Below are 26,486 nucleotides of genomic sequence, written 5' to 3' on the forward strand. Positions count from 1 at the left end.
TTCCACAAGTTGACTGTGCGCTGCTTGAAGAAGAACTTCCTTTTATTTGTTTTAAACCTGCTGCCTATTAATTTCATTTGGTGACCCCTAGTTCTTGTATTATGGGAATAAGTAAATAACTTTTCCTTATCCACTTTCTCGACATCACTCATGATTTTATATACCTCTATCATATCCCCCCTTAGTCTTCTCTTTTCCAAGCTGAAGAGTCCTAGCCTCTTTAATCTTTCCTTGTATGGGATCCTCTCCAAACCCCTAATCATTTTAGTTGCCCTTTTCTGAACCTTTTCTAGTGCTAGAATATCTTTTTTGAGGTGAAGAGACCACATCTGTACACAGTATTCAAGATGTGGGCGTACCATGGATTTATATAAGGGCAGTAATATATTCTCAGTCTTATTTTCTATCCCTTTTTTAATGATTCCTAACATCCTGTTTGCTTTTTTGACCGCCTCTGCACACTGCGTGGACATCTTCAGAGAACTATCCACGATGACTCCAAGATCTTTTTCCTGACTCGTTGCAGCTAAATTAGCCCCCATCATGTTGTATGTATAGTTGGGGTTATTTTTTCCAATGCGCATTACTTTACGTTTATCCACATTAAATTTCATTTGCCATTTTGTTGCCCAATCACTTAGTATTGTGAGATCTTTTTGAAGTTCTTCACAATCTGCTTTGGTCTTAACTATCTTGAGCAGTTTAGTATCATCTGCAAACTTTGCCACCTCACTGTTTACCCCTTTCTCCAGATCATTTATGAATAAATTGAATATGATTGGTCCTAGGACTGACCCCTGGGGAACACTAGTTACCCCTCTCCATCTGAGAATTTACCATTAATTCCTACCCTTTGTTCCCTGTCCTTTAACCAGTTCTCAATCCATGAAATCCCTTTTATCCCATGACAGCTTAATTTACGTAAGAGCCTTTGGTGAGGGACCTTGTCAAAGGCTTTCTGGAAATCTAAGTATACTATGTCCACCGGATCCCCCTTGTCCACATGTTTGTTTACCCCTTCAAAGAACTCTAATAGATTAGTAAGACACGATTTCCCTTTACAGAAACCATGTTGACTATTGCTCAACAGTTTATATTTTTCTATGTGTCTGACAATTTTATTCTTAACTATTGTTTCAACTAATTTGCCCGGTACCGACATTAGACTTACCGGTCTGTAATTGCCAGGATCACCCCTAGAGCCCTTTTTAAATATTGGCGTTACATTAGCTAACTTCCAGTCATTGGGTACCGAAGCCGATTTAAAGGACAGGTTACAAACCTTAGTTGTTAGTTCCACAACTTCACATTTGAGTTCTTTCAGAACTCTTGGGTGAATGCCATCTGGTCCCGGTGACTTGTTAATGTTGAGTTTATCAATTAATTCCAAAACCTCCTCTAGTGACACTTCAATCTGTGACAGTTCCTCAGATTTGTCACCTACAAAAGCCAGCTCAGGTTTGGGAATCTCCCTAACATCCTCAGCCATGAAGACTGAAGCAAAGAATCCATTTAGTTTCTCCGCAATGACTTTATCGTCTTTAAGCGGTCCTTTTGTATTTTGATCATCAAGGGGCCCCACTGGTTGTTTAGCAGCCTTCCTGCTTCTGATGTACTTAAAAAACATTTTGTTATTACCTTTGAATCATTTGCCAGTTTTTAGTCTCTTCTCTTTAAAGATCAGCTGTTGAACTCTTTAGTTGGAGTGGGACCTTGCTCATTTGAGGGTTTTTTGTTTTTCCTAAAAGTAAAGTTGATGACTTGCACCTTACAGAGGAAGATGTCCTACAACATCTATGTAGAACTTTCAATACTCAGTTAAAATTAAAGGTGCAAGACAATATTTTAATCTTTAAAAGTTTATCAATCTCTTATATACACATAGATATACACAAAGTGGTTCATGAGTCCCTCCTTCTAATATATATATATATATATTTCTGCTGGCAAGGTTGGCCGGCGAGTATCTCTTGGCTTTCTATGAATCTGATTCATAGACTGTATTATCCTTTCAATTGGGCACTGAAAGGAGCCCATTTTCATCCGCTGTATCCAAGATCTTGCAGATGACTGGAGATTCCACCTGAACAAAAACAAACAAAAAACCCACCAAATGTTAGATACTTTGAAACACAATGTTGTCAAGTGTTTACAAAAGAAAATGCATAAGAAAATAATTTGTGCATCACTGTTTTTGTAACTTTTTGGGATAGTTATTTGTATTTGTGAAATCTGTAAGTACACAGTTCTTTATGTATAATGATGAAATCAAAGTAGCCTTACTCTCCCAAAACAAAGGCAGATTGACAAAGGGACCACTATTCGCTTAGTGCCAATCATGTATTCAGTGCAAGAGTTCACAAAAGGAGTATGCCTTCAAGAACTTAATGTCTGAGATCCACATAAGACAGAACACACTGAAATCCACTGGTAGGAATGACTTTTGAAGTTAACAAGTAACTTGTGAGTAAGTTAAAGAGTTGGCTAAAAAGAGAGGGTGATAGCTTGGTAGCAGATCTGGTAACAGCAAAATTCTATGTTTCTCCTCAGCAAATAGCACCTGACCCCACATTTGACACATCTAGAATGAAAGTATTCCACTCTGGGATCAGAAGGTTCTAAAAAGCTTTAGTACTTTTAGTTCACAGCTCAAGTGGTGATCTATGCAAGTCTGAAAACAGTTACAGGCACCTACCATAACGCACTGTCCCTTCTCTTGAGAAACACAGGGCAAGTTTGAGAGACATTCTATTCCTTGGGGGAGCATCCTATAACCCCCACATTCCTTATTTATATACATAAAGCATGCCATGTGAGGTATCAGGGGAAAGGTTATGATCTGCTGAAAGTCATGTTTTCTATCTAAATATGTATATCATTAATGCGTATGAAGTTATGAGAATGTGTTGTAGGGTTGTCACTAAAATATGCTGTGGGTTTGGGAGGTGCCCAGATACTAGCTCTCCAGAGACAATGACAAGGGAGGTAACCAACACCCGGGTGGGTGATGCTGAACAGACATCAGCCATTGTCCAGCAGAAGAGCTACAATTCAATGACTCACCTGCATGAGGCCATACCAGGGGAATTGATCAATCTTGCCTGGGGACTCAGCAATGCCCCCAGACATGCCGGACTTGTGTTCTCCAAGCACATGGGACTGAGAATATAAAACAGAATACGGGGCCCTATGTTTGGCCTTTCTCCTGCCCCAACAAAGACACTCAGAAGAAGACTGAAGACTCCAACAGAGGAGACTGACCAGGTTTAAGGGACAAATCTGTATATTAAGGACTGCAATATCCAGAGGGGTGAGAAAAAACGGCTTAATCTAGATGTTGCCCAGTCTAATAGGGTTGAGAGTTTAGACTGCATGCTTAGATTTTATTTTATTTTGGTAACTAACTGACTTTTTGCCTATCACTTATAATCTATCTTTTGTAGTCAATAAATCTGTTTAACTGTTTATCTTTACCAGTGAGTTTGCCTGAAGTGTTTGGTAAGGGTGCTTGCTCAGGTTTATAAAGGCTGGTGTGCATTTACTTTCCATTGCTGAAGTGGTGAATCAATTAATAAATTTGCACTGCTCAGCTTGAGCAGTGCAAGATGGTATATTCCTGAAGTACCAGGCTGGGAGCTGAGAGCATTTGGCTGGTGCCTTTCTCTGTGTGATTCAGGAGTGGCTCTGAGAGCATTCATGCATTCTAGCTGGGCATAGACAATGGACCACAGTATTCTGTCCTGATACTATAAGAGGTTATTTCCAGTTCATTAAGAAATTGAGATTTGTTACAATTGCTTAAAAATAGATTACTTTAGAGAAAATTCTAGATGACTGAGTTATTGTAATTTAATTTTTATTTTATGTAATAATTTGAGCATCACTCTCTTGTACTCTGATGTTAGAATTTTTTTCATGAGATGGAATTCAACTATATAGGGATACATTTAAAATGTCCTAAGGGAACTAGATCTCCATCTCTAACTTTAGGCTATCTTCCCTCATACCAAAGAGTGCACTCATTCAACCAGAATGAGCCTAACTGGTATTTTCAGAAAAACAATATTGAGCCATATTTGTCAGGGCCCTGATCAAATCAAATCAGTTTTTATTTAGAGGTTGGAAGTATTAAAATCCCACTAGCTTAATAATATGCTGAATGCCTCACACAGCAAATGAAAAAGTATCTGAGATGTAGTTTTTTCCAGGCTTAATATGTTTATGATTTAGAACTATTTTAAAATTTTCTTCTGAATGCTTTATTGAAGGTTACCTACAATGTATTAAAATAAGATCAATTTAAGAGCTCAAGCTATTATGTACAGACATCACCTTTACAAATACACACATTTTGTTTTCAAATATCTGAAAATCTGGTCCTGTGCTTACCAACTATCACATAAGGTAGGGTTCTATGTTTCACCTGCAATGGTTAACTACATCACTAATCCTACAAAAGGAACAAAAAGCACAAATTTCTGCAGTGCTTCCAGTGGTAGTGGTGGAGTCATCAACCTATGCAGCAGAAACTTTGGTTTTGTTAAGTAAAAATCTGTTTAGTGTAGCTTTAAATCTCTGGCAGATGCTAGTTAAAAAGGCCGCGTCAAAACTGAATACACATAATTTCTCTAACTGAAGTCCTGCACCTTGAGAAATCCTATTAGCTAGAAAGAGACTGTGGGCTGAGTGAATTCAAGTGTTTATATTTACATACCCCGAGAATGTATTGACAGGAGTGAGGCTCCAGCATGTATACTGTTACTGCATGAGGGGAATCAGATTCTTTACACCTAAAAATAGGAATGATTTGAGTAAGTATTCTAAAAAACAGAGAACTCTAGTAATGGGTGAAGAGACAAAACGTATGACTAGATGGTTTACTTAAGAGTGTAACTTACTTCAATTTCACAGTCACCTGCCTTGGCTTGTCAGTTAAGTCACAAACATCTCCATTTCCATAGAAATGAGATACCACTCTGCCAGAAAGGTTTGAAATTAGACAAGAATTTGAACACTCAGACAACATTATCACCTTAAATGCCGAAAGCAAGCTGTGAGTTGAGTAATCAGACCTTTCAAACACTCCCGCCCCCTCAAATGCAAGAAAATTAAATCTACATGAGGAAATAGAAAAAGGGAAGAAAACACTGACAAGTTACATTTAATTTGCCTACTTCTATAGAAGCAGATATGACTGTGATTAACAATACTATTCTCTTTGCATCACACCCAAGAGACAGATGTCGAACTAAAATACAGAAGAAGCTATTTATAAGTGAAATGAGTATCTTATTCAACATATTCTGATAGTTTATTGTATTGATTAGACTATAGTTTACACGGCCCTGCAGTTTGGGCAGTGGGGGTGTAAACTGCAGTGTGCAGTAGCCTGCTGGGCTATAAATTCCCTGGGTGGATGCTGCTGGTGCAAAGTAAGATACCTAGGTTTATGTTAACACATGGCCATAGTCCAAACTGTGGGGTCATGCAGAAAAGCCCTTAGCCTACAGCTTTAAGCCTCTCCCTTTCCCTTCCTCTGCAGCAGTAAATATGAAACCAATTCTAGCACTCAGATAACAACCAGTGGTTCTGGTGGAGGGGACATGATTGCTCTAATGATTACTGGCTCTAAGCACTCAATACGAGAAATATTAACTTTACAACTTTATTATAGTTTTCATGAGGCAATTCATCCAAAGATTTAAAAAACTTTCCCCATCGAATTAAAACAAATATGTGCCACAGAACACAACCTCAGTGAAAAGGCAATAGCAACATGAAGCTAAAGCTTTTGAAAATTTTACCCCATAAGTGTCTACATCATGTAAGTGATTTGAAAATTTTATGCAAGATGAATTTAGTACTAAATTAAACTGTTTTCAAACTAGTTATAAGTTCAAATGCCACAATTTATGTAAGTTATTTTAAAGGGCGAGGATGAGAATCTAATTTTCTGTTTTTAAAATGCAACATTTTCCATTCAGAAAGGAAAGTAAGATGTTCTCAACCAACGTGCTAAGAACCGTTTCTCAATACGTAAATGGTTTTTGAACAGCAATTCAAACATGCTGCACTGAAATGACAAGCTCATTTTTTCAACATGTTATCTAAGGTTTATCCAGCCAAAAATCAAATTGACTGTACCCTTACCTAACTGTCTGCATCCCATCTTTTTGGAGGTGATAAGCTCTAGCAACATTCTTCCTGGCCCATTCAATGTGTTCCTCTTTGTTCCAGGTACCAACAACTACAGAAGTTTTGCCACTTTCCTTATCCTAAAATAAGAAGAAACAATGATAAAAATCTTGTATCATTAGGTTTAATGAGTTTGCTGCAGAGAGATCATTTTAAAGATGAGTAGTATTAGGGAGTCAAATTTTTAATAATCCGAATTTTTTTTATCAACTAATTGTTGGCTACACATTGTTACTGCAATCAGGAGCAGCTATGCGAGCATCATATACTTACCGACAATAGCTTACAAGTGTGCCTCAACAGCCAGAAGAGTTGTCCTATAGCAAGAGACTTTCAGTTTTGACCACTTCTGATGTTGATTAATGGCGGTGCCTGCATTTCATTGCATAAACTGAAATTGTGCCAGCTTGACATAAAATTTCTCCCACTGAAGTCAGGAGTTTTGCCTGGGTTAAAATAGATAGCCTATGGGCTTGCTCTACATGAACATTTAGTTCATGGCAAGCTAGGCTGAGAATCTACCCCACATTAGCCTGCTGTGTGCTAACTGTCCACGTGGACCCTACTGAGATGCATTAACAGTGAGTGAGTTTTGATCTAGGGGCTGGTCTACACTAGAAAATTAGACTGACCCAGCTACATCCATCAATCTAGCACTTTCTACACGGAAGAATTCTTCTGTTGAGCTACCTTCTGCCTTTTAGGGAGACTGATTTACCAGAGCAATGGGAAAACCCCACTGTAATAAGAGTCTACACTGAGGTGCTACAGCAACACAGCTGTAGCATTTTAAATGTAGACATAGCCTAGTTTGCTTTGAAATGGGACTAGATCAAAGTGCACTACTGAACTCTTAATGCGCATCAGCAGGCTCCGTATGGACAGCTAGTGTGCAGCAGGTTAGTGTGGAGCAGAATCACACCCAAGCTTGCCAGAAACTGTTTGTGTAGACAAACCCTAAAAAGTTGTATATATATATTGATATACAGAATGGGGATATGGTGAAAAGAACATTTCCTATAGCTTGTTTGTAAATTAGAGGCTAAATTCCTCTCTTTTGGTCAGATTTACCATACTTATTGCCTCATTTCTCCTGGACTCTCTCTCCCCAAAAACCCCACAGCAAATAGCTTGGGTAGAGATTATATTTCTTATACATTGGCCCAAAATGTATGCTGATACTAGAAAGCATCTTAAAAGGCAGCCACTTAGGTTCCATTACTACTAGAGAAGAAGATGAGAATAAACACTAAGGACTCCAACCAGAGCTAAGAAATACAAGGAAAACATGCTGCACAGCTTGTAAAATTAGTTCTTTTCCTAAAGCCCAAACACAGTAGCTGATTTTAGCAATGTGAGATCAAGCAGGAGCGAACAGTGAAACATGTACTTTGACAAGTGAACTGGGGACAAAAAGAGAAAGGAATTCTGCTTGGACTCACATCATCTCAAAAATATTGTCACTTTCAAAAAAGAGATTGTACAAACATTTAGGACAAAATGATCCCCTGTTTTCATGACTGATGCGGACTCAGCTCAGGGGAAGGTAAGGGACATAAGGGAATAGTGCTCTTCCCTCCCCCAGCAGAAGGGCTTCCCTGGGTTAAAAGAGGGAGGAGTCAGTATCAAGTGACATACTACACCCCCTGTGCGTGGTGGACATAAGTTAATGCTCCTAAAGCAGCATGTAATCCCTGCACCTACACTCTTGCCAGTCACAAATTAAAGCATAAAAGTGTGGGGTGAACCCAGTTTTATAGAAAAACACTGAAAATCCTATGACATACCAAAGGAGTCTAATATTTTTGACACGAATAAGGAGGTGGGGAAATAGTAAAACCATCTCAGGTAGTCAAAATAAGAGTATATTAAGCTTTATTCCTATAGTCTGTCCATTCATGTAAATGGATCATGTGACAGGTACAATGGAGGAGCATATTAGCTTGACATATCTGGTATTATGACCAGAAATTAAATGGTTAATTTTGGCATTAAAACACTCATTGTACTTTCAAGTTTGTATACTAAAATTAATTTCTATTTAAGTCTGCAAGATAAAAAAAACATCAATTGATATTGCAAAGCCAACCTTCGAATCAGGACTATTTTCACTTATTCTAAGGCACCTGTCACAACATCACTTCTATTGACAGTTAAATAGTAAGGATTGGAGCAAAGTCTGCAGGAACATGCAACCGTCAGTTTCTTTACCAATGGATTTCTATTACCCCAGCTCATGAGCACATTCATAAAAGCAACTGTTGGCCATCTAGTGGCAGAAGACTGCAACTGCTATTTAACATACCTCATGATACTGATGTACATATTTGCCATAGCAGAATTCATACTTCCACCAACCAACACCCTGAAAAAAAAAAAGGGAGTAGAGTTCAAATAATGTGAAATACATTCTTTTCTCATCTATCCTATTGTAGCTTCATAACTGTGTAATATGGAGCATCATTGCTCTATACAGATTATTTGCCACCAACGACACCATCTACATATGAACTCCTGGAAAGTTGTAAGTACCCAATACAATGTGTTCCTTTGGTCTTTTTCCTGAACCTCTTTTGTATTTCCTCCTATTTCAGACATAGCTACCTACCCTCCCAATTTCTGTGTCTTCCTGCCCTCTTTTCCAATCTTGGCTACTCATTATTTCCTATTTTATGAGGGAGAATCAAGAGAGAGAGAAAATTCTCTAACACATTTCATTCTCCAAAAGCAGTGTTGAAGACTTCCCTCCTTAATACATTCCACACTCACTTATCTCACCATCCATGCTTCACTAAAGACTGAACTTCATTTGGACTTAATCTGAAATGCTAAAGAGATCCTTTAGTAAGATTACTGAAGACTCTTGTTCCACTTTCTATAAAGATTTCTTATTTCAATTCTGTTAAAGCAATAATTTAGCAACTAAGAACACCATTAAAACATTTACAAATCAGTACAGAACTGTGGCTTTCAGAAGGTGGACAAATTCTTATTAAGTACAGCATTTAACTTTATATTTTGATCCAAGTGGACGAGCAAGACAAAAAGACTAAGGTCTGTTCAGAAACCTAAGGATCAGAGGTGGGAAATGTCACTTCTGAAGAGTGCATTCTGGCTAGCCACTTGAAAGATATGAAATGACTTTCATTGTGGTCTTCAAAGAATAAACCTATCATCTTCTCAGACACAACGTAGTCTTTCAGTTCATCTTACAGAAGTATCACATTTGGTAGAATTACTCTACTAGAGTTTCAGACTGGAAATAACAAAAACAAAAAATTAAGTTAGCTTTTGAATTTAGTGCAGATAATACCTTCAGGTCAAGCTCTAGTAACTGGCAAATTACTGTGAGAAAAACACTGATGTGAGAAACACAGCAGGTCTGAGTTAACAGAAACTTTTCAGCTATCCAAGTCCACAAAGGAGAATTGAAACGTGAACAAAATATTGATTTAATAAATGCAGTTGTATACAGTTTATTTCTCACCCCATGGAAGCAGTAAGAACCACTAAGAAACTCCTTTATGAGTTGGTCATCAGTCAGTTTGGAGATGTGTGTTGTTCCAACAGTTACCAACTGTTGGGATCCAACAGAAAGTGGCTTATGGATGGAGGAAAATTTCTCTTCTTTTGTTGAATGTATTTCTTCCTGAAATTAAAATTCAGACATATTTAGATTCTACATATCCTTTACTAAACATATAACTGCATGTTAGAAAGTAACTAGTATTAGAATAAATATCAAATGAGACAAGCAGCTGATAAATGTGCAAGAACTTAATAGGTCAGCCATTTATTTCACTGCTTTGTGCATTAAACACTTGCATCTAAGAATAGCTGAATCAACAGAAAAGATCAAAAAGTAATAGGAGACTTGGGGGTTATAGACTAGTAGCCCTAACTTTAATCTAGAGATTTTTTTTTTTAATATGACTGCAGCTATTGACAATTCCTGCTGGTTTGCCACAGGCTACTTGAAAGATCAATATAATTGTGCAGAGTGACAATCAGGGATATAAACAGTTGCTATAAATTTCAGGTTGCAAGTACTGTAATAAGGAAAATTAAAAAGCTATATTTTCCAGTTTAAAATTACAAAATTCCTACCTCCTTAACCCTTCTAAAAGGCATCTTCAGCATTTCTTGTTGTTGCTCCAGCTGTTCCAGATTATGGGGTTTAAGTGGGGATCCTGGCAGTGACTGGCAAAATATGTCATTCACAGGAGAAGCCCTGAACCTGTCCAAACAAGTTATAGATATATCACCTGTTTTCTTGTAACACTTATTCCCACTATACATAAAGGTATGCCAGTACACACACATTTGTTCTCAGTTTAAAAAACTAATATATTAACACTCCAGGGTTAAACTTTGCATGCAATGTGTCAGACCAGGATTATTATTATTATTATTTTTTACTGTTGTTGCTATAAACAGACATTTCAGTTGTAGCAGTGTAAAGAAAATAAAAGTTCACTGGGGAGTGTAAAGAAAATAAAAATTCACTGGGACATAACACTGAACACTCAGGTACCTTAAAAACCACTTTATTAAGAAACCTACCAAGTAATTAGTCAATGCAATCTACCCTGTTTTAGTTTTCCTCAGATTATATAACATCTTAGTTGCAAAAAGGCAATTTTTGCATGCACTGTTAATCAACTTTAAGGCTGAGAAAACAAGCACTCAAAAGTCAGGAAATTCCAAAAGTTAAGATTAAATGCTCAGCCTTAACACAGCATTCTTATACATACATCTTTAAAATATGGTGTCATTATTTTCATCAAATACAACTCAACGCAAACTAGACTCTTACACAACCCTTCATATAGTGCACTGACTATATGCGTTACTCATTTAAATTTGTCACTGAATATTTCATCATTACTTTGGTATTATTAAATTGAACCTTCACGTGGCCAACACATAAGACATATTACAAACACATTTTAATAAAGAGTTCACACCATACGCTAGTTAAACCTGGGAGAATTACATGCGTCTCTAATCCTGTTCAGAATGTTCTAGGGCACTTATCTTCAACAACATAATTTTCACAAAGTAGCAGTACAAGTTCCTTGTGGGAGTGGCTACTTGGGACCCTGTTTAAAAACGAAACTATAAAAACCCTTAAGCAATGCTAGTTTAAAAGGTATTGGAATATAGACAACTACAAGAGATGGTTTCAGAAGGCACAATATCACCGCTCTTTCCTTATTTCATAGAAATTAAGGCCTCTTCAAAGCACCTGAAAAGCCTGAGTGAAAATTTAGAAGTATTAAATATAAGTGGAAATATTTTTACAATACTATTGAATAATAGTATGTTAGTGATCGATACATTTGCAAAAAATATCAAATTATTGTTTCCTACAATTTTGCATTACTTTATACTCATCTGTTTTGTAAATACACTTCTAGCAATTTCATAGACTTACAGGTGCTTTTGAAAAAGGGAACTGGCTTTCTGGACTATCATCAGAGTTTGTTATGCAGCAATATGTGCACTGTACAGAAGGATGTATAACAAATTTCAGTTTGTATTTAAGATAACTGAAGTTGCTTCCTGATTAATAAGTAACTATGTTCTAGACTAAATAAACTCCATACCTGAAGGCTGAAGAGTTTGAGTATGGTGTTACTAAATCAAATAAAACTATCAAGCAATTAAATGCAATTATATATTTATTTTCACCTTTCCCTCCCATCTGTCAGGCATGCTCAACCGCACCCCCCGAAACACGTTCACATGCTTAGGGATAAGGACAGATTGTGCCAACAATAAGAATGGTGTATACTAAATTATATTTAGAACGAAAAAGAATGCTCTTACTCTCCAACTTCAATTGCATTACTAAGCAGTAAAGATATGAGAATGGGTGGGGAGGGAAAGGATTCATGGCTGAAGTACTGTCCTGAGCCACTTTGAGGAGCAACATGAAGCCACTACAGGAAAGAAAAATGTATTTTAATACCCCCACCTGTAGGCTGCTCTGAGCAGGGACTGAGCAGCACTTTGGGTGTGCTACTTGTGCCTTTGCTAGTAATAACATGACTGAATCAGGAGAATGAGCCCTTGTGTGTTTTGTTTTAGATGCATTTTCAAGGCATCCAATATTCTCACTGATGGCCAAGAACCCCTTCTCACCTATCTGGTAGTAAAGGTTTTGGGGCTGAACATAGATGATGGGGGAGAGGAAACAGTAACAGCAGTTAGTGTTTTTTAAAAACAAACACAAAAATGAACCAAAACAAACAAGCAATTTTCCAGCCCACTTTTCTTTCTTCTGGGCAATTTTAATATCCTCATGTAATATTTAAAGTATTTCCAATTTGTAACTTGAATGGAGGTGGGTGAGGTGGGCAGATCTAATCCTTAAATAAAATTTGAAAATTCTTAAGGGTGCATCAAGAGCAGAAGAATTATAGCAATCAAAGTAGAGCAATGTATACATTCACTGGTCAGCCACTGGGATAACTATACTCTGTGCAATTGTTATGTAAATCCTTCCCCCTCAGAACATGCTAGCTATATTAGCTAGATAAGGGATTTGTATATTGTACTGCTAGACAATAACTGCAGAAATTATGCAATTATGCCACCTATCCACAGCCAGAATGTATGCATTTGCATCAGAGAGAAAACTATAGTTAGACATCAGTAGCTGTACACCACTGCTGTTGTTTAATGGGGTAGTACAATACACTGACATTAAACTATTTGACAAATGTAAGACTAGATGTGGATTTACCACTAGCCCAAATAAGAGATTGGAATAACCTATTAACTCCTTATCGCTTTAACTAAAGGATGCTGCTGAGCTAAACTCCGACTGCAGTGAACATTAAATCTGCCTGCTTTAGCAGTCAAAAAGGCTACTGCCTGTGAGCCAATCTTCAGACTTTCAATGCTCAATTACTGAACATTTTCTTCAAGCCAGGTCCAGTCTGAAATTTCTAACTTCATCCCTTTCTGAGTTGATTGAGAGTAAAGTTTCTTTAAAATTTGAGCATTTTCTATATTTGAGTAATACAGAAGTGGGTGAATCAATTTTATTCAGCCTCTTCAAGAAAAAAAATCCCAAATTCACCTTTAGATAGAGACCCAGTCTGGAAAAATTTCAATCTTCAGTGAACTGGAGAAAGTTAAGAACAAGTGAAGAGACCTGGGTGGGTTTAAAATAAGAGCTGGAATTCAAACTAAACTATACCAGTGCTTCTCTTGCATAGAAAGTCAAATGCTCCATTTAAATTAGAAAATTGGTTGGTAAATAATGATTTGACAGTGTTACTACTTATTCACGGTATTTTGCAACTATGTTTGCATAGTGCATGACTGATGTCCTTACATCAGAGAGTACTTTTATATCAAGTTTAGGATTCTGTGTTAACTCTCCAAGAGCTGACAGTTGAGAGACTGTAAAACACAGGTAAGATTCTTTTTTAGGGATGAGTTATGTCAACAATTTGTGCTGGGAAAACAGAATCCTGAACTCAGGTCTCGGCAAGTACTGTTAAATAATGGATTAATTGATTTTCATGTTTTTAAAGTGTAACCTATGATTAAATCTACAAATATTGGTAAGAGATCTTAACACTTTTTAATAAAGCTTTTAGATGATGTGAATAGAATTAAAGTCTGCAAATACTTAATGTCAATGCAATAGAATGAAGTCCCAGTTCTAAAGCTGCCTCCTCTGAGTCAGGTGCACATAAAGTATGCATGTGCAAAAGACGGGACATGATTTCTAAAGTTAAATGAACAAAAGCTAAATGAACATGGAAACAGTAGCCTAAGTCCCCTCGTGTATACACAAATAGGTGACCTGCACATGTACATATGGCATTTTGCAGTATTGTCCACCAAAAGCATTCAAATATCATAAGTAAGGTCCCAAAAAGTCATGATTAGCATAATAAGTCTTTTTTGTTTTGTTGAGTGAGAGAGAAAGTGGGTTTATTTATTTATTTTTTAAAAGAGAACTAATGTTGGACTCTTTCTTTGCCTTCTGAACCATCAGTCTGCAGTCAATTCACATTCCTAAATTTTTCTTTGCAACCACAATGGCTGGAAACTTACCTTTAAAAAATCCAAACTGTGAGGCTCTCATGTGATGTCTTAACGTCAACAGCTGGAGCTTTAAGAAATACTCCAAATATTGTGACACTCAAGTAAAAACTGCAAGAGTTGGCAATACCATTTTTGCAAGCATGTTAAGCATGTGCAAGGGTAAAAGAATGTGTGTCCAGTTTTGCACAAGAAACCACAAATGGCCATACTTTTTGCACACACAAGAGACAGCTGACTGAAAATTTGGCCTCATATGTGCAAAAGGATCACTAGAGCCAAAATGTTTGCTGAAATTTGGAAACTGTACCTATATTTAGGATGGTTGCATAACAGAGGTGTCAATATGACCACTTCATATTCACATGTAGTAACTTCTGCTACTGATAGGATCTCATGTTTAGCTTCAGGATGACAGATATACATCACTGTACTTGATCTGGGCAGGTTTTGTCTCAAAGTACAAGGTGTACCATTTCCCATTCCTACAGGATAGTATGGGGTCATCTGCCCTTCTATGTTCTTTGTAGGAATCTAGGTGAAAGCAAAAAAGTTAATCAGAAGCTGCAATAGAGCTGTTTCACTTCTCTGTAATGGCAACACTACAGCTCATTAGACTCCATGTTTCAATAATGTTTTAATCATATTTTCATTTAGGGATTTTTTTCTCCTTTTGCCAAGATGTAGAGTATGGTAGTTAGTGGGCAGGAACTTCACAGGTAGAAGAAAGTAGAGTTAAGAATCTTAATGTATAATCAGGCAAAACCAATGAGTGAATGGGTAAAGGTTAGGAGCAATAATGGTTAACAAGATAACGTAAAAGCCCAGGCAACCTTCAGCAATAGATGGATAGAATTGGGGTTGGGATAAGCAGAGAAATAAGTGCTACCAGGTCAAAAGATGACTGCATATATGCCTACTTTATAATGTAAGAGTTCATAGGTTCTCACATACCATGGATCTGTATTAAATTTAGGATTTGTGGTGTTACTAAGGGTTTTTTAGTAAACTTAGCACTTCAACAAGAATGTGGAAAGTGATTATTTTAAAAAATAAATTAACTGTCACCTTAACGTCCAGTGTCTTGGGACTGGACAGGGCAAGAAACTCATTGGTGGAAGAGAACAAGTAAGCATCTCCAAAACTGGACCAGTGATCAAAAAGGGAAAAAGAACTTATTTTCTACTCACACCTGGATTAATGAACTGAATATTTAATCATATCTACATTTAAGTTGCCTCCATTGTTGATGGCAAAAGTGAAAGCAACGTTTTACACTTGCCTCTTTCAGATTTTCCTTTTCATCTTGATCTACAGAATAATACAAGAATGAGAGAAGTGTAAAGGTCTTTAAAATATATATAAAATAATAAAGATATGAAATTATATACAAAGTTATGCTAGGTAAGAGATTCAGTTTTAGAAATAAAGCCATTTCCTCTCAGCACACCAGCTCTGATAGTCTCACATTGAAAATGTCAATATGGTACAAAGTTTGATTACACAATTATCATTTGCTTAATACTGGTTTTCACTAAAACATGCTTGTACATTAGAAGAATGTTGTCAAATATTACATGGCAAATGTTTGTCCTAAAGTACTATAAAACTTTTATAATTGAATGTGTCAAATCTTCTTTTAATCTTACATTTTTACTTATGTTGATATGTCTGTCACTTCGGATTTTTTTCTTTTTAAATGGATTAACTTAAATAATATTTGTTCAAAGATTTTTTGTATACTTTGTATTTCACAGCACTTTGTGTACAGTCAGTTTCTCTGTTCAATCTCACCTGTCTGTAGAAGTAGGGGCAAGAAGAAAATGCAGTTGTAAAATGAAGACACTGATAAGGGGACTGGAGCAAGCCGAGTAAACTCTTTTAAAATGACTAGTTTCAAAGTTAGTGTCCCATTAAACAAAAAAAGCCTCTTATGTTTGGGAACTCAAGACAAGCTAGGTGCCTAGTGACCTTACTGCTGCCCTAAAGGGGCAACTGACCACTTCCTTCATAATGAGGGAATTCTTTTTGCTGGCACAGCAGACTATCCTTACATCTCCTGCCTCTCTCCACTCTCTGTGCTTAGGGAGCATGCAGGAAGCAAGGCTAGAGTGTACTGCAAACCAATGATCACTTTGTTTACTTGCCCCCAGTTGGGTGCTACAAGTTTGTACTGGTCTCAACAGCTTTAGGGTTCTCTAACCTGTGCCAGAGACGGGATCAGCATAATTGCTAGTGAGATAAGAAAGGAGACTTGGGGCCATCCTGACATCTCCCCTTGAGCTGCACCAAGCTTGCTTTAGCACACTTGGGGAGTGAGGCCACAATGTTTTGGGATTCTTTCGTACCCTATTCAAGACTATGCTGGCATCAATTATGTTAATGCACAAGTATAAGGTGAGCCAAGGAATTTCAACTCCATATGAAGCACATAAAATAAAATTGTCACCTAATGGAAAAGGACAGAATAACTCAAAAAAGGATGTTAACATTTCTAAGGTCCCAATCACCTCCAGAGGTGATGCAAGTTTTACCACTGTGCACTAAATTTTACCCAAAATCTGCTAAGCACAGTACATACAACACAGTCTCTGCCCTGAATTACTTAGAATTTTAAACACAAAAAACAGTCAAAAAGTGAGTTAACAAGCTAGAGCATACAAGCAGAGGGATTAGGACAAAGACTGGCACACAGGTTCATTTTTAATATTTTGTATATATGTTCTATCCCCAACTGCAATTCTATCTAGTCATAATTAGTTGGCAGATTTCTTGTAGGTGGTCTGGCTGAACTGATAGGATGGGGTGAAGATGAGGCACCAAGAGGAAATTAACACAAAACAATGGAGTTAGGAAAAGTAGTATTCCACCGTGTTCTACTTCTCTCATCCACTGGAAAGCATATTGGACATTTTTCCATACATAAGTTCAAGCATATTTTTGTGAAAACAACAAATAATACCAGAATATATACATCATCAGCAAAAACCCGACAAACAAAAAACAGAGACCAACCTGGGTCTGATAATGGACTCTTTATCAGCATGTTCCCAAGGTAGTACTCTTGGATGTTTATTTTCTACAACCAAAAACAAATACAATTATAGTTTTGTTCGTTAAAGCTAACTTTCCCCACATAAGCTTCAAGTGCGCTTTCTGTTCATTCCTGTCAGAATTCATTTGTAGTAACTTCAGCATCAAAGTGTCAATTCTAAATTCTTCTATTTTTTGTTTGGGTCTCACAAGCGTGTACAAACATACCTGACCAGTTTCTTTCTCTTCATGGTACTGACGAATATATTTTCCATGGCAGACTTCATAAGTCCAGTAAGATTCAATCTAAAAAAAATCATGTTTTAGTCAGCAACACAAGAGTCTGGCAACCAAAACTTTAGGACTTAATTTTGACAGATGAGTAGCAAAATCAACCCCGTCAGTAGGACGATGGAACCCTTGAGCAGCAAAAAACTGCAGTGAATTTTCCCAGCATTCCAGGGTTATTAACTGTTTTCCAAATATGCATAATGGGTCAAATTACTGGGTTTTTTTTTTGCTGATGTTGTGAAGCATCTTTCAGGTAGGTGAGAGCCAAATACATCTCCACCAACCCAGGGCCAGATTGTGAGGCCGCAGCACAGACCTGCTGTAGCCACTACTATGTACTATAGGTTGAATTATTAGTTGCAGCCCACTCCCCTTCCCATGCCACTTCTGTGGAGGTGTTGGGCCACTGGATCTGAACAATAATGGATATGGAATGTACTCTCCCTGGCCCAGTGCTAGCTTGCTGGGGCAAGTATTTAGTTCACCTCCACATGGTCCAAGGGGCTGTCCCTCCCCTGCTCTGTGGCCACTCTGCCCAGGACAAATGCAGAGATAAGGTCATATGGAGGGACTTTGGTACTTGGATGAATTTCATCCTGTGAAAGAATTCTGGATAGCTAAGGCTTTGATGGTGAGTGAATCTGGTCTAATCACACTTGTCAGGGTTCACTGGCCATTTTAAATATGCAGCAACTTTTTTTTTTTAAATGTAGTAATATCAAGAAGTTATGTTTGAGAGGCAAACTTCTGGGGTCTCTGGAGGCACTTATCTTTTAAAGCCTTGTCATACATTCAAGGCAGGCCTTGTAACCACAAGCTGTCCTGTATTATGGTTTGCATACTGGAAGTACGATGACAAACTGTTAGTATAATCACCTTATCTACAATTATTTAATTATCTAGAATGCAATTTTTTCAGCAATACTATTAAATATTAACGCTAATGAAGTTTATAAAGCATTCTTGCTTTAACTGCTAAATGGAAACTCATATACATATTTTAATGTTATTGTAGTCAACTGTAAATAGGTGAAATGTAGATGGTTTATTCTGCTAACTTGCAAATTTGAGTGAAAACAGAAAGAACATACTCTATATGAACAACTACTTTGTTTGAAAAGAGGTTCCAACAATTCTCCTGGACTAGGCCCTTTGTAATCCTTTTCTTCTTCCTAGAACAAAAAAGGTTTTACACTTTTAGCTATATGTGCAATATTAAAATTAAATGTACAATAGTCAGATCATTCATTTGAATAAGGAAAAAAATCACTTGCAAAGATTAAGATACAGAATCTCTGTCTCCAATAACATGCTGTGTGGTGATTAAAAGAATTTTTAAATTTTTGTTATTAGGAAGGGACACTGAAAAAAAGTATAAGAGTCATAAATGAATCAGTCAAACGAAACAAATCCAGGAATTACAGAATTGGAACACAAACTGTAGAAATATGGCTTCTTTGTATTTTTAGAAGTACTAGAGTTCAACCTGCTGATGACAAAATAAGATACAAGCATTCAAACTGAGGTATGAATAATTTCTATAGCACTGAAAACATTTAACACCCGTTTCCTAATTCAATATTTTTGTTGCAAATGTACACTAAAAAGGTAGCTGTCACCAGGTTTTCACAGAACAAAAATCTGAATCTAATTTTAAAAAATAATGTAGAAGATTCCGTGAAAAATGATTGTGATGTGTGCCACTAACACACGCACACATACATTAAAGAGACTTCCATTGTACTGTCTGTTAGAACTAGCAAATACTTCTAGACACAGCTCCTCCCCCATCCCAACTTCTGCCTCCAGCTCTGCCTTAAGCCCAAGCTCCTCTGAATGGAAGGGAGGACACAGACAGATTCCATTACTAATAAGGGAGGGGGGCACAACAGGAAAAATTTGGGCATGATTGTGTTAAAGTAAGGGGGAAGAACAGCTTCCCGCTACTGTCCGTAGCTGATATAAATAGCTTTCTTCCACAGTTTCCTGTTCTTCCGTGATTCTTGTGCCAAGAGTGCCCCTTCCTATTTCAATCTGCTTTAAATACCACTTATACCTAAGGCTACATTTATGTCACAGAGGTCATTGAAGTCACAGAATCCATGATTTCCAGAGACCTCCGTGACATTTTCTGCTGCAGTCCTTGGAGTTGTGGGACTGTAACTAGCAGCCAGCGGGGCCCTGGCAGGGTTCCATTGACAGCCTCTTCGGGGTCCCCCTGGAGATTTCCAGGGACAAGTGACAGCCTCTTCAGGGTTCCAGTGACAGCTTTGCGGGGGGAAGAGGGGCGGTGGGAGGGGGAAAGAACCCTGGAGCTCCCACCCACCACAGCGTCAGGAGAAACCACGGAGCCGCACCAGCAAAAGTCAGACGGATCATGGCTTCCGTGAATTTTTGTTTATTGCTGTGACCTGTCTGTGACTTTTACTAAAAAAAAAACGATGACAAAAATCTTAGCCTTACTTAAGCCCAAACAAGAGGCAATGTTAGTGGACAGCGCATCTCTCCAGCAACATTGGCTACTGCAAGCACATCAAACCTGTCTTTCTACTCTCTACCTTGACTTCTCATATTATATCATGTCAAGTTCAAGTCACTAAATGGTTTGGGCCTAGAATTTCTAAAAGATCGCCTAAAGCTTCAGGATGAAGACCTTGCTCAACAGCTCCACTCCTTAGGCACAACAGAACTTTCTATTATAAGGATAAGCTAATCTGTGCAGGACACAGAGCTTTTCCCAGTTTTCTTGGTCCAAAACTGTGAAATGAACTCCTGGAACTAAGGACCATCACCAGCTTCACCAGGTTCCACTGCAAATGCAAGGTGCATTTTGACCTGCCTTCGCCAATACAAACACAGAGTTGTGTGTACACTAAAAAACAAATAGATGTCCTATACAGTGGTTCTCAAACTTTTGTAGTGGTGACCCCTTTCATACAGCAAGCCTCTGAGTGCGACCCCCCCCATAAATTAAAAACACTTTTTAAAAATATTTAACACTATTATAAATGCTGGAGGGTGGAGGCTGACAGCTCACAACCCCCCAGGTCATAACCTTGCGACCCCGAGGGGTCCCAATCCCCCAGTTTGAGAACCCCTGCCTGATCAAAACAAAACAATACATTGCACATGCAATTGTTCCGCTGTGGAGAGAGAGAGAGAGAGAGAGAGAGAGTTAGCCACACTTCTTAATACACTAGTGCAGGGGTGGGCAAACTATGGCCCATGGGCCACATCTGGCCCACCACCCGTTTTAATCTGGCCCTCGAGCTCACGCTGGGGAGTGGGGTCAGGGGCCGCTCCGCGCGGTTCCCAGAAGCAGCAGCATGTCCCCCCTCCGGCTCCTATGCATAGGTCAACCAGGGGGCTCCACTTCGCACACTGCCCCTGCCTCAAGCGCCGTCCCCACAGCTCCCATTGGCCGGGAACCATAGCCAATGGGAGCTGCAGGGGTGGAGCCTGCAGACATGGCAGCATGCAGCAGAGCTTCCTGGCCGTGCCTCTGCGTAGGAACCGGAGAGGGGATATGCTGCTGCTTACAGGAGCTGCTTGAGATAAGCACCGCCAGGAGCCCGCACCCCTGAGTCACCCCCCCTGCACTCAACCCCCGGCCCCAGCCCTGATCCCCCCCTCACCCACTGAACCCCTTGGCCCCAGACTGGAGCACTCTCCTGCATCCCAAACTCCTCATCCTCAGCCCCACACCAGAGCCTGCACCCCCAGCCAGAGCCCTCACCCCTCCACCCCCTTTGCCCACACTCTGAACTCATCATTTCTGGCCCCACCCCAGAATCTGCATGCCCAGCCCAGAGCCCGTACCTCTTCCCACACCCCAACCCCAATTTCACGAGCATTCATGGTCTGCCACCATACAATTTCTATAGCCAGATGGGGCCCTCAGGCCAAAAAGTTTGCCCGCACTAGTGATGAAGATGGCATAAGAATCTGTAGCTCTGGAATTAAGGCACATAACTGAGACTAGCCAACGCACCAACCATTTTGCCTAATTAAGGACATCAGGACTGGTTCACACCAAACCCACCAAGAACAGAACTACCATATTGTCTATAATGAACACACTTAATTATAGAACTGCCATACTGTGAAACATTTTGCAGAGAAATTTTGTTTTAAAAATGAAGAAAACGATTTAATTTTACAGATGTGTCACTAACAATCTGTAATTGCAACAACTTGATTTAAGCTTACCTCATCTCCATTTGCTATCAGTGGAAGTATACATTTATATTTTTCTTTATCTACAGTTGTCATAATGATGTAATTATCTTCTTTGTACAAAACACCAGCTGTAGGCTAAAAGTAGAACAAAAACAAATCCCATGAAGATGGATTTTTTTTTGGAAAATGCTATAAAAACTTAAATATATTCCTTAGGTACAAAGTAGGTTATTCAAAAGAGTTCGCTACCTCTTCTCAGTCCTAGGGATGTCAACAGACTGCTTTTTACCATTTACTCTGACAGTTTGTCTTCTGATCTTTGTCTTAATCTTTTTTTTGCTCCTCTGCCTTTGTCTAAACTCTCCCTACCCCCATGTTCCTCTACCACCTTTTTTCTTTCATCATATTTACTCATTCCCTCTCTTTTCCCCCCTTCCATAAAAATAAGAGAACTTGCAAGACATAGCTTCCAAATGAATAGAGTGATAATGTTGTACTTCCTTCCTCTACCCTTTCTTTGTTTTACCTAGGCTATAAAATCTTCAAGGCAGACACAACGTCTTCTTTTTACAATGGGCCCCAACTGCCCTTCCAAAAAAAAAAAGTCTGTAATAAAATAACAGGAGTGTAGAGTAGATTAACATACTTTTCCTTTCTTTTAAATGCACACTCGAATCCCAGACTGCTTCAAACTCTGAAAAAGGCATGGCATGTAGGGGTCCCATCTTTGTATCTCAGTGACTCTCACTGTAAATATACTCAGTTTACAAATGAAGATGATTTTCCCAACTACAGTCATGCAAATTCAGCCTGGGCTTTCTCTCTAGCGGGTGCATTCCGCTCAGGAAGATTCCTTACATCGAATGCAGTTCGCAGTTACTGGGACGATGTGCAATGCACAATCCAGCGCCTTCTCCCACAGCAGTGACAAAAAAGGCATCGGAGCTAACGACATAAACACGGGTCCTTGTCAGACAATAAAACGGTAACTAAAGACGCACGAGCAGATTCGATGATTTAAAATATGTATCTGGTCACCCTTCCGACCACAACCACGCTGCGGGACTCCCCCGCCGCCCCGCCCGGGCTCTCCCCGCCCCCGAGCTCCCGCCGACCGAATCCCCCCCAGGGGCATCACCCCCGAGCTCTCCCCGCCGGCCCGGCGCTCCCGCACGCACCAGGCTGAAGTCGGTGCCGGGCCAATTCACCCTGAAGGGGACGTCGTCGCTGAGCGGCGGGAGGGCTCGGCCGCCGCCGCCGCCTCCGGCCCCCGCCAGGACCCCGCCCAGCAGCGCCAGCAGCGCCGCCGGTCCCAGCCGCCACCGCCTCATCCCGCCCGGCGGGGGGGCTGCAGGGACCGATCGGGAGAGAGCCGGCAGCCACCCAGTCACACCCGCAAGCAGCCACGTCTGCTTCCGGTGGAGCCCTGAGCGCCATTTCCGGGGCGGGCCGAGTGCACATCAACATCCGGGTCACGGAGACCGCCGACCAGACCCCCGCTTCCGGAGCGAGGCCGCCGGTCAAACACGGTAAGGGGGGGGGGTGTCCTATTGCGCTCTGGAGCTTCTGGTGGTACCGGGCCGGGCGGTCCCTGGGCTCCGGTTCCCCAGGCCTGGCTGGGAGCCTCCCGCTGGAGAGGGCCGCTCTGCTCGGGCCGCGGTGCTCGGCGCTGTACAGAAATGTACCCGGAGCCGGGCCCGCTCGCAGAGCGCAGGACGCCGGGACAAACAGCGCCGGGGGGGGGAGGTCCCGAGAGGCGGCCTCGCGGTGGCCACGCGCAGGGAGGGAGCGCGCTCTTCGCGGGTTGCGTTTGACTTGCAGCCAGATGGCGGGGGCCGGGTGCGCGGGGCGGCCCCGAACTCGCTGCCTGCGCTGGGTCCGTCTTGCGGCGGCCCGGAGGATAACGCTCTACGGAGCCGGCCCAGAGCGCCGCCACCAGCGGCCAGGTCGGGCTCTCAGCGTGGCTCATTATCCCATTCCCCTGGTTGTGTTCGGAAATCCTGTTCTGCCTCTGGGTCTTCATGTGACCAAGTTCTCCTCAGCTGGCTGAGCAGGGCTGACAAGCGGGCAGCGCTGGCACCAGGGTGCAGACAGATCGTCTCCAGTCGGTCTGTCAGCGGCCCTCGGATTGCAAGTGTAACTTCTCTGGCGCGCACACGCAGGTAGTGAGAGTTGGTCCTTAGCCTGGAAGATGCTGCGTGTCCTCATCTCCACTGAAGTCACTGGGAGTCCAGGGCTCTCAGCACCTCACAGGAGTGGTTCCAGAGTTTGTTTTGATGTATGTGGCTGGGGGTGGGTGGGGAGTGGAAACTTCCTTTGTGCTTACTGGCGATTTTCAGTTCTTCGTAGAAGCCTTATGTTAAGCAAATGGAGTAAAATAAAATAACTTGGACTTTTTTTTTTTGCTGCCCATTGTTACAGGTAATCCCCAGGGACTCTCTGGCTGTGGAAGTGACATGTGTTCACTAATGAAGACTAGATAAGTGTCAAACAGGTAGGTACTCTATTTTACTTAAGCAGCCAAAGGGACAGTAGAGGTTGTTTTTAAGCCCTGTGCTGAAAAATGGACTCTTGGTGGAACTATTCTTTTATTAGAATACTCTCAAGCATGGTGGGGTCTGCCTCTGTCCCCTGGCTGCTAGCTCAATAAGAATGTTTAATCATAATGTTAGTAACAGTGGTTAATGATCAAACAGTGAGCCTTATCCAGAGTGTTACATGAATGTAAAGCTGATGTGTGATCAGAATATTAATTGTTTTACTTCTGATTTACATCAGCATGATATCAAAATCAGGTGTTCAGATGCTATTGTGATGGGGGCTATATAAATACATAGTAAAGTATTAAATTATATTATTCTGCAGGGGGAGAAGTATGGTCTATTGAGTATTTAGATATTATATGGTAAATATCTGTTAAGCTTACATTATTGTTTACATCTAAAAGTATAAAAGATATTTTCTGAGATCTGTGCTGTTTTAATTAAATAGATTTTATCATGTCATGTTTTTACAGATTTGTGCAGTAGAAATACATTTCTTTAAAAAACTAGAATTGAAATATGTATTGGTGTGCACCCAACACCCCAAATAAACACGTTAAGGAGTACACACTTGCTCTTCCCTTGCCCCTTCTCTGGAATATGATATGTGAACTTTTTCAGTACTTCCTATTTGATGCAACACCATAGCATGTATTGTACTGGTCATTTCATACCTGCCATTGAAGAGTGATGGAGACTGAAGCCTGTCTGCATTGTTGATTATTCTCTCCCCCTTCCCCCCGCCACAGCCGCCCCTCCATCCACCCAGCCAGCCACCCACATTGCAAGTTGCTTTTTAATTAAGTTAATATAGTTTGGAGGGGGGAGAGGGAAGAAAGAAAGTGTCTTATGTTCTTTCTTTAGGTAGACTCTGGTCTCCAATACTATTCAGTAATGGATCTGATGTTGCAAGCAGAATTTCAGTATTATAGGCACTTTCACTGAGGGCTAGTGTATGCCTTGCTTTAGCATTCTGTCCTGTCTCTGCTCAGTTTGATACTGAGAGTTAATCTATATCTTCATTTTCTGTTACACTGTTGTTAGTACTAAATATTATAGTATCACCCAGAGGCTCCACTCAGGATAGGGGTCCTGTTGTCTTAGACACTAGATAAGAGAGAATCCTTGCCCTAGAGGTCTTGCAGTTTAAAAGAAACAGAACAAGTGGAGCATAAGTTCTAGGGATATAACATGCAAGTAAATGAATGTGATGAAGAATTGGCAGAATTTTGTTGGATACACTTTCTAAAAATAGCTTTAATTGGAAATAGAAGCAGGGTGAGGAATGACAGGAGTGAAGAAGCTGGAAGAATAAGGGAGTAGGAAAAGGAAAGAAACGGAAGAGAGTCAGATCTCATCATATGCCTCGAAGGAGTCATGGCAGTGATGAGCCTTAAAGAGGATAAAGTGTGGTAGCTTTATGGCTTATAATATAATCTTCCCCTGCATAAGGGGTGGCATGGGAGAAAGTACAAAAGTGTTCTCCACTAACCAGTTATCTTTTCCTATTAAAGACTGGGAACGTTGGAGCAAAGTCAAAGGTAGATTTTTTCAATAAGTTGTTAGAACAACTAGGTAAGGTAGGACTAAGGCCTGGTCTACACTTAAAATTTATAATATAACTATTTTAATTAGGGGTGTGTCTTTTTTTTTACTGAAATATCTATACTTGAAAAAGCTCTAGTGTGGATGGGATTATGCTATTTAAAGGTGATTTATACTAGTATATTTTATTCCTTTCCTATACAGGAATAGCATGTATGCATACTCTCTCTTTATCTCTCTAGCAACTTTTTACTGATATAACTGCATCCACACTAAGGGGGTTGTACTGCTTTAACTTTACTGGTGTACTTTTTAGTGTAGGCAAGCCCTAGGTTGTGAAAGGCCTTAAAAGTACAGAAAAGTGTGGAAGTGAAGGGGCAGTAAGGGGAAGGATCTAAAGAGGGGTTGATGTCAGGTTGAGGAGCCAGGAAGACTATCTTAGGAGCAGATTTTGAGTGGACTTCAGGGGAGCAAGTTTGAGGGGAGTCAGGCCCAAAAGGGAAGAGATTAGTTTGGTTGCAAAATGATGGGGATTTGAATCAGAGTTTTAGCTGTGCAGAGAGAGGGGAAAGGCCAGGTCTTAAAGATGCTGTATAGAAAGAAGCAGCAAGATTTAGATATGGCCTGAATGTG

The 26,486-nt window shown here is 40.0% G+C and overlaps 2 protein-coding genes across 2 annotated transcripts in view; one reads left to right on the top strand and one right to left on the bottom strand.

The window, feature by feature from the left end:
- Positions 1-1,843: 1,843 nt before the first annotated feature.
- Positions 1,844-23,183, bottom strand: ERLEC1 (endoplasmic reticulum lectin 1). Its single transcript, XM_045009123.1, has 14 exons — positions 22,944-23,183; positions 21,796-21,900; positions 18,678-18,758; positions 17,524-17,601; positions 17,278-17,341; positions 15,545-15,573; positions 14,573-14,796; positions 10,303-10,432; positions 9,683-9,844; positions 8,501-8,560; positions 6,151-6,275; positions 4,899-4,976; positions 4,715-4,790; positions 1,844-2,083 (listed from the first exon to the last, which is right to left on the bottom strand). The coding sequence occupies exons 1-14, from the start codon at positions 23,094-23,096 to the stop codon at positions 2,012-2,014; spliced, it is 1,437 nt and encodes a 478-aa protein (XP_044865058.1). The 5' UTR covers positions 23,097-23,183; the 3' UTR covers positions 1,844-2,011.
- Positions 23,184-23,221: 38 nt separating this feature from the next.
- Positions 23,222-26,486, top strand: part of ASB3 (ankyrin repeat and SOCS box containing 3) — a 116,470-nt gene continuing 113,205 nt past the window's right edge. Inside the window, exons 1-2 of the mRNA XM_045009119.1 lie at positions 23,222-23,294; positions 24,187-24,259. The gene's annotated coding sequence lies outside the window, so the exon portion shown is untranslated. The remainder of the gene's footprint in view (positions 23,295-24,186; positions 24,260-26,486) is intronic.

Source organism: Mauremys mutica, chromosome 3, assembly GCF_020497125.1.
Source record: "Mauremys mutica isolate MM-2020 ecotype Southern chromosome 3, ASM2049712v1, whole genome shotgun sequence".
Taxonomy (NCBI): domain Eukaryota; kingdom Metazoa; phylum Chordata; order Testudines; family Geoemydidae; genus Mauremys; species Mauremys mutica.

Excerpts from the sequence above, each read along its gene's own strand:
- ERLEC1 (XM_045009123.1), bottom strand. The coding sequence starts at position 23,096 with ATGAGGCGGTGGCGGCTGGGACCGGCGGCGCTGCTGGCGCTGCTGGGC. Across the intron at positions 8,561-9,682 it reads GTTCTTACTGCTTCCATGGG|GGTGTTGGTTGGTGGAAGTA; the intron begins GTGAGAAATAAA and ends TTTTTTTTTCAG. Across the intron at positions 6,276-8,500 it reads ATGTACATCAGTATCATGAG|GATAAGGAAAGTGGCAAAAC; the intron begins GTATGTTAAATA and ends TTCTTATTTTAG.